The 8,527-nt window shown below is 45.0% G+C and overlaps 1 protein-coding gene across 2 annotated transcripts; it reads right to left on the minus strand.

The window, feature by feature from the left end:
* Positions 1–3,455: 3,455 nt before the first annotated feature.
* On the minus strand, positions 3,456–7,134 carry LOC123140864 (S-(+)-linalool synthase, chloroplastic). 2 transcript variants are annotated; one of them, XM_044560132.1, is made up of 7 exons: positions 6,847–7,134; positions 6,247–6,469; positions 5,632–6,004; positions 5,218–5,436; positions 4,679–4,817; positions 3,959–4,141; positions 3,456–3,798 (listed from the first exon to the last, which is right to left on the minus strand). In XM_044560132.1, the coding sequence occupies exons 1-7, from the start codon at positions 7,015–7,017 to the stop codon at positions 3,526–3,528; spliced, it is 1,581 nt and encodes a 526-aa protein (XP_044416067.1). In that variant the 5' UTR covers positions 7,018–7,134; the 3' UTR covers positions 3,456–3,525. The 2 variants fall into 2 exon arrangements, with proteins under 2 accessions (XP_044416067.1, XP_044416066.1); XM_044560131.1 differs by having other exon boundaries at positions 3,959–4,198.
* Between the last annotated feature and the right edge of the window lie 1,393 nt (positions 7,135–8,527).

The following is an 8,527-nucleotide window of genomic DNA, read 5'->3' on the forward strand; positions in this document are numbered from 1 at the left end:
GCGGCAAGCCATCCAATTGACCCCTCCCCCTGGTTATAAAATCAGGCCGGTGCCTCACACAAACACTAACCCTTCCCCGGTGCCCAGATTTCTCCCCAAATCACCAGCGCCAATGCCACAAATCACCGTCGCTGCTGCCAGGCGTAAAAAATTTAACGAAATTTCATTGAAATTTTCAAGATTTCGCATATTTCGGTGGGGTCTGAACTATTTTTAATCCCAAAATTTTGATCCAGATTCAAACTAATTTTAAAATAAATTTAAATTAGGTTATAATCCAATGAAATTTCAAATCTCAAAATCCAATTTTTTGCCTGAAATTTCACATATTTTTGTGAGGCCCAAAATTTTTTTGTTTACGAAATTGAAAACCTTGGCTGCTGCCTGCCTGTTGTGGGCAGTGCGTTGGGGTGTCACCACGGTGGCTATCATCCCTATCAAATTTTCATCCTTGGACGACGATTCTGACAACGAGTGCGAGGAGGCGCAGCTGGCAGCCCCATAGCAGAGGAAGCCGAGGTGGAGGAGGAGATGAGACGACGACAGAGGAAGCTAAAAACTAGGACGCTCTGGCGACCATATTGCAACAGAGGAGAAACGGGACTATGAGCAAGCGTTGCTCGAGGAGGAGGAGCACCGAAAGATGGTGGTGCAAATCACGGAGGAGGTTTCCCGGTCGGCTTGCCACTGACCCGGAGGTGATGACGTTCCAGCTCACTTTCGAGGGGTCCATCACCGAGAACGCAAGGCAGAGGCGAACCGACGGTTCTTGATCGAGGCGGCGGAGTGTGTGACGCTCTCTTCGACTAGCTCGACACCGACGACTCTGGCCAGGCGTTGTGCCATGGCAGGGCATCCGCGAAGCAGGGGCGTCATGCTCTGACAATCTGTCGGTGATCAACCTCGACTTCGACTTGGATTGGTGTATTATTAACTTTAATATAGACTTTAGCTCCAAGTAAGTGGAATCTAGTTTAATATGGACTATGATGCTTAGTTATGGAGCATCTACCCGTCTATTATCTATATTAATTCTACACTCTGAATAAGAAATCACGTTAATAAAAAAATGTGCGATATGTGTGTATATATACCTTGGCGCGGTCGCTCTAGATATGTGTGAAAAATATGCATGGCTTAGCTTGAGCACGTACGTTGTTGCTACCGACATATTTGGCGCCTAGTCTGTGTGGCGAACCTTGCTGCGGCTGATATTGGCCGTCGTTCTTGGCCAACCATCCATCCATCCTGAGCAGTGGAGCTAGACTGGGACACGGAGCCATCGTCCAAATGTATATTAGTCGTAGCGCGAGTGGCCGGTGGTCTCATTTTGCGGCCTAGCTAGCTACTTAGCCCGGAATCACAACCGGAGTCGCCATCAGATGGCACGTTTGTAACGCGCGTACGTGTTCCTCTTCTGATATGCCGGAACGCCTTTTCCTTTTTCTTACGGCGCGACTGTGCCTGCTGTCACGGCTACAAGAAAAAATAAATGCTGTTTTAATATATAGCCAATATCTGTGCGCCCTCTTGAATGATGCAGCCCGTAATTGCTAGCTGATGTGAAATGCTAGACAGAAATGAAGAAATCCGCTCTATAATATATTTGCACTCCAGTAAATTTTAAGTGTACCATCTGGTTTAGACTTCTTTGCTAAGTGTGTGGGTAATTCTGTCGAAAATATATTTTGTCTTTGACGAGACAAAAAACCCACCGGAGAAGGTTCTAGCAACTACCAACATACTTCTGCCAGTGATGTGGGTATCAGCTCTTAATTTTATTTCACTTGTCTATGAATGGTCCTCGTCATAAAATGGGAAAAACCCAAACCCCGTTTGCAATGTGTGTCTGGCGCAAACGGGTGTTTTCTTTGCCCTTATGAGATTGGTTTCTTTTGTAGTTTTTTTTCGTGTTTATACATCTGCCTTGTTGTGTACAGAGAGCATTGCTAGAACTAAATGCAAGCCATCTCTAGCACCAGAACTATCTGCATATCGTCAGAAAGTTGCACAACCCAACAATCTATTCATATATTCACAATTTCATACACAAAGTATCTTGCAGTGTCCAATTCCTATAAATTCATATGCTTCTCATCATACATTGCAACACCGCATGGAGTTGTTGACGGTTCCAGACTTTTTTCCATGTATGTTTATCATGGAGTTGCAACATCGGTTTTTTTTCCGTCCCCGTCCCCCGCGTCCCTCTCCGAGGCGACACGGGGGAACCCTAGCCGCCCCCGCCATCGGCCTTCCTCCACCCTCCCCTCCCCCTCGCCGCCGCCGAGAGCCCCCGTGTCGGCAGCGGCGGGACTTCTCCCCTGGCGCGGCTGCCCTTCTTCCTCGCGGCGGCTTAATTAGTCACTCCCGGTGGGCTTGGTGGCGCGGCGTTTCGAAGCTCCGGCGGCGGCTCGCTTTGCGGCAGGTTGGAGGGCATGTCCCCGTCTGGTGGTGCCGCCTAGACAACGGCTGCGGCCTAGGGCTCTTGACCCCAGATTGGATACGGGTGGTGCTCGGGCCTAGCCGTGGCTGCCTGTCAGGCGTGGTGGCGGCGAGTCTCGCGGCCTCTGGGCATCGTGGAGGTGCCGGCGGCGGCGTGTTCTCAGCCTGGTGCTGGCGGCGGCCATGCACGAGAGTTGGATTCCTTCGAACAGATCTGGGTGAAAACTTGCTTTCGGCTACTGCCAAAGCCGGCGGTGGCGGCGCTATCTGCATCGTTCCCTTCTTGAAGGCATCGCCGTGGAGAACTTCAAGGCCACTCTCTGCTACCTCCGGGGGAAACCCTCTAGATCGGATGATCGGATGACGGCAGCGCTCTGGTGTCGTTCCCCCCTTGGGGGCGTCATTCTTGGAGGTACACACGTGATCGAGGGACCAGAGGACGGATTCTTTGGTGGAGCGGTGTGTCATCTCACTCATTGATGGCGACGGATCTCGGCGGCATGGCGCTGTGGTGACTCGGCGTCCGATGCGTGGAGATGGACTCGCGCAGGAGGGTGACACGGTCTGGCGTCGACGACAGCTAGACCGAGCAAGGTAGATGCAGCAGTACAACTCTGAAGATGGATTGGTGGCAGCTGGCTGCGGAGGCCTCATACCCGGCAGGCGTCCTGGTTGAGGAGTGTGCCAGACCGGTGGGTGCCCCATACCCGGCAGGCATCCTGGATAGGACCTCGGGTCTTAGATGTTAGGTTTGGTTGCGAGGTCTGTTTGGTATTAGTCCTAGACTATCAGCATCCCTTCATCAATTGCATAGGAGTAGCGACAGATGTTGCCTAGACGGTGGCTTTACTCTTACTGTTGTATTACTTTGTAAGGTCTTGCGTGAACAATTAATAAAGTGGCTGCATGCATCGTCCAGATGCAGAGGCCGGGGGTCTTCCTCCTTTTCTAAAAAAAAACATGAAACACATATGCTAATTGTACAGGATGTTATTCAACATCCTACATGATAACTCTACCAAAAACTAATGCACTCATTTATAAGATTTATATACAATATAATCTGATAGAATGCATGATTTAGAAGAGCAACATCCTTGTATAATCCTCAAGGACTGGAAGCTTCTGCTCATCGTCGTAGCCATACATCACGCGGACCATCCTCGCAAAGTTTAGTGATGCTGTGATGAAGCTATGCGATAGTGTTGACGTTGTCCCAGAGAAGCATTCCCTATTCAGACCCTCCCATTCACTCCCGATCATCTCCAGCATGTGCTTCTCTACGTCACCATGAGGATTTTCTCTTTGGTACAACTCCTTGTATGATCCATCCAGCCCATTTTGCGATTCATCCTGCATGAGACAAAGAACAAAAATGTTAGATCATGCCTTATTTGGTCAATACTGACGTGTATGTTGACCCACCATGATATGAACTGAATGAATTTATCTAAGATTGTTGTTAGTGCATATCCTAAATTCTTATGTGATGAAGTTCTCGGTGTGTTCAGACCTTTGCACTGCCCATGTCATCCCAGAGCCTCATGATCTTTGCAGGGCAGGAGATGACACGATGGATGTCGTCATTGTTGCCCTCTGGTAATTCATGTCCCAACATGAAGAAAAGATGCATGAATACAAGTGGAGCTCCTGAAGTGACAACCCCGTTTCTTAGATAGTCCTCGGATGTAGGAACCTGATTAGTAGATAACCATTTCCCCTCGGTCATGAATCCATCAAACAAAGTTGCCCACTGTAAGAAGAAAAAAGGCAGGCAACTAAGATTATTTCTTCCACTGTTTTTTTACTTGATATTATTTTTGTAAATAAATCTACGTAATTGCACATGTGTTGCAACAGGTACACATATATTGTGTATGAAATCATCGTGATTTACATGCCATTTTAGTGTTAGTGTGATTACATACCAAAAAGAAACTTCAGCTGATAACTGAATCAATACTTATTACTTATTGGCTTAACAATGAAAATAATGCGATTTTGTATGATAAGCCAATAAAACGAGGGGTAGTTGACATGATGCAAGGAAATCCGGTTGAAATCAATAAAACAGGGAATGGAGGACGTGGTGTGGGAATGGATATGATGGATGGAAGATAGGAACATCACGGAACCTTACGCAGAAGAGATTACTCACAAAATTGTTGTTATATTTAGCTGCTTAGGAAAAATGAAATTAAAGAGAAATGAAGAACCATTCCAGTAGACATACCGCTTTCTTGAGATGATTGATAGGGCTCACTCCATGCTCTTTTCTGACCATATTGGCGATATCACTTGTGATAGTGTAAAGAGCCTTGTAACATGATATCATGTAGCTTGGCAGTGAATCAATAGCAGCAAGATCCCACCTGTCAATAATGTACAATTTTGGTGTGAAATGTCGATAAAAAATATAATTTTATATCATGTATAAGGTCTTAAGCTTAAGTAATCCTTGAGTTTTTATTCTATTAACAAAGTAGATGCCATTTTGCACATATACAATCTCTAATATGAAATATTTTTGCTTTTTGTTTGAATATACAATAAATAATTGGAAAATTATTAATATTTAAAAATATTTCGCATAAAAACTCAATGTTGATTTCAAAACAATATTAAAACATCTGAATATATTATATGTCAAAGTTAAAGAAGTTTGAATATCTGATTGGACATATTTAATATGTCATTTCCTTACCAAAAAGGCAACTATATTGCTTCCCTAATCGTATTAACCTTATATATTATGGAAACTACAATGCTCACGTTTTCATCGCCTCAGTAAAGAGGGAAAGCTCCTCTTGTGTGGCGACAAGATCAAAGATGTCATCCACAATGTAGACCATGGATATGATCTTTGTGATCTCAACCCGATATCTAGAGAAGCAGAAACCCTCGAGGACAGTCATGGGCCACATGTACCACTTAAGAACTTGGTCCCTTGCAGCCGGTATTTCTTGAGCCAATCCTAGATCTATCCACCATCTGTGTGAAAAGGAATTTTCCTATGTTAAAACCACCACTCTTTTAATTGAGGAATACGTGAGTAATAAAAAATGTTAATTTATCAAATTTGGCATCATCTGAGTTCTAACTTTTCTCTCTTATCATGAAAATGCACATATTTGCCCGTTTTTACAAAAGTAATCATTGATGGCTAGTAGTTTATTATATTTATACCTCTTAACCTCTTGCATTTCCCTCTGATGCTGCAACTTCTTAATCGTAAACTCTGCAAATGCCAAATTCTCAATTGCCATGTTCCTAGTGGGCATGCTCTGGAGGTAGCTCAGATGGTGCCTTGCCTTGTATTGCATCAGGCTCACATGATAGGGATGGTCTAGTGACCGCCTCACATATATTGCAAGGTTTGGCTCCAAATACTTAATTGTGAATCTAAGATGCTTGCTTGAGAATTCGTTTGCCTTGTAGAGTGATGATTCTCCCATGTTGAGGTGTGATATGTCTTGCAAGCTGAGCAACCCTCTAATGTCTTTGCTGAGCCCAAGGTTGAATTCACCATTATCGTTTCTGAACTTCTGAAGAACATCATCTGCCAATTCATTGAGAAGGGGTCTTAGGCACATGTTATAAATAATGAGTACAATACATCTCGAGGGAGGTGCTTATACAGTCCACAAGGAAACATTAAACCTTAGTTTAGACCTGGCTACTCTAAGATAATTTCATATCAAAGTTATCGCGTAAAATTCATTTCATAGACCAAATTGCACTCAAGATTCCCAGACTTGTTTGTTTATCTGTCTTTAGACGCTAAACTTGTATTTTACTGACCTGCCGAAACATAATATCCAGCTTCTCGCATCAGCCTCAAGGAAAGGGTTGCATCAAGCAGATCATCACTATGGATGAGATCTGCACACGAGTCTATGATGGTCTCGATCTCGTCTTGGAAATAGTGGTCGATGTAGAGGCGCTTGAGGTGATCAACAGTGGTCAATAAGCCTCGTCGACTCGGATGGTGATGCAGCAATGCTTGAACATTCTTTACGCTTTCCTGGTGTGTTGCACAGAGACATCAAACTTCTTCTTCAGAAGAATACAAAGTTTACAGAACTTTGACTATTATAAGGTTTTGGGTGATAGCACCTACAGTATTTAGATTTACCATTAAAAATACTTTCGTAATAATGTATGTTTATATATTTTATAAACATCTTTAAAAAATTAATGGGATGATCTGGTTCGTAGTTCCTCCTAGGACCATGTCCTTTCTTTCCTTTTGGTGGAAGGTGACGTTTGTGACGACAGGCTTGTGCTAGGCTCAACATTATAGCTCTCACAGGTTTGAACTCGATCCCTTGTGTAATAATAATTAGAAAAAGGACATAAAGACGCATGCTAATTGCATATATGGGTGATAACCATATATACCTGGAAGTCAAAATCATCGGACAGCTCATGTGACGCAGGCTCCCGCCCGGGACATATCACCGTTGATGGGCGGAAGAAGGCACGGTTGCCTCCGCTCCGGCCACCATTTCTGGCCACCGGTGAAGCCGAATGGTGCAGTGGCTGAACGGAGAAGACATGCGCAGCAGCCATCGGTTGCTTAATTAATGGGGACGGACTGGCTAAGTGGGCGTGTTACAGATCGACTAAGTAGGCTAACTGGCTAAGTGTGGCCTGGGTGATATGAGATGAACAAGTAGCTGCTGCTGGTGCTATGTCTTTGGATATGAGCAATGCAGGCATGCCCTCTAGATTTATAGGGAGGGGGGTAGGAGTGGTTGCAGCTGCGTTGATCCATCCTCCACCGAGTGAGTGGTGTTTGAAGTTGGACTATGCATGCGCCCCAGGCGAGCCATGTGGAAAATTCACTAAACGTGAACGATTGTAGCGTACGTCATGCTTGACCAGTTAGTTAGTCCTAGTTCCATAACTACGTGCACATTTAATAACTCACTTCGCTCACGCGCGTCACGTGATGCATGCACACTAATCAAATTCAGTTTTTCGTCTAGAGCCAAAGTATATATTTTTCGCTTTGGCGGGCACACCATGCATCTTTGCTGTCAGCAGCAGCAAGCGTCAAGAAATTACGATGAGCATTCTTCTGGTATTTCTACAATTCTACGAGCAACAGGTCGTCCATCATATATGTTCACTCGGTTTCGTCTTGCTCTGAGCGCGTGTACGTGTGATGTGTGTATGTATGGTCGTGATGGACCGGACAAATATCGCGACATCGTGCACACGGCAGTACGTACGGTTTGTCCCTGCAGCCCTTTCTGCCACGTGAACGTCGCGATCTGCCGCGTGGAGAGAGAGAGAGAGAGAGAGAGAGAGAGATGGTTGGTCGGTCGACAGGGCAATGGAAAAGTCTACTGATGGGCGAGCTTTTGATCGGCTGTTGCCTAGCTCGCAGCCCGTCGAGCTCGTTGCCGGAGAACCATATACATGCGTACTACCTAGCTACTGATAGAGAGCGGTCAACAACAACAAAAAACAACCCCCAAACATGTAACATGTGTGTACACGACTCGTACTGGCAATGCGCGTGTACGTGGAGCTTCCTCGAATTCTTCGTCCAAATTGTCACCAGTGGGGTACTTATGTGAATTAATTATCGAGTGGAAAACTTTAGTGAAGTAGAAAATGTTGGAGCAAGACCTACATAACCAAGCAATTAGACCATCACCTGAAAAGAAAAGGCAATTAAACAATATATGAATTATTTTTTCAAAGTTCTCCCGCGTACATAGGGCTAGCAAGGATCCATTTGAAGATGAAATCATTCCGGTGGATCCAAATGCTCCCAGGGACAGAAGGAATAATCTCCATATTAAAAAGAACACCGAGCACCTGCTTTAAGGTGACAGTATCAAGAAATTCTAAGCCGTGAAGGCTGACATCTGGGCAGAGATATGACGTGCAACAGTGAGCAAATAGGCAGCCAAAGAAAAGATGCTCATCTCCGTTTCTAAAACATATAGATTCCAAACAACACAATCATAAGATGAAGCCTTGGGCAGAGTTACCGTGTTGTTGTACCAACCCCTTACTGGTGCCGCTCCCTAGCGGGCGGCCCAAGAGCAAACCCTAGTCATCGGCC

The sequence above is a fragment of the Triticum aestivum genome, chromosome 6D, assembly GCF_018294505.1.
Source record: "Triticum aestivum cultivar Chinese Spring chromosome 6D, IWGSC CS RefSeq v2.1, whole genome shotgun sequence".
NCBI classification, from domain to species: domain Eukaryota; kingdom Viridiplantae; phylum Streptophyta; class Magnoliopsida; order Poales; family Poaceae; genus Triticum; species Triticum aestivum.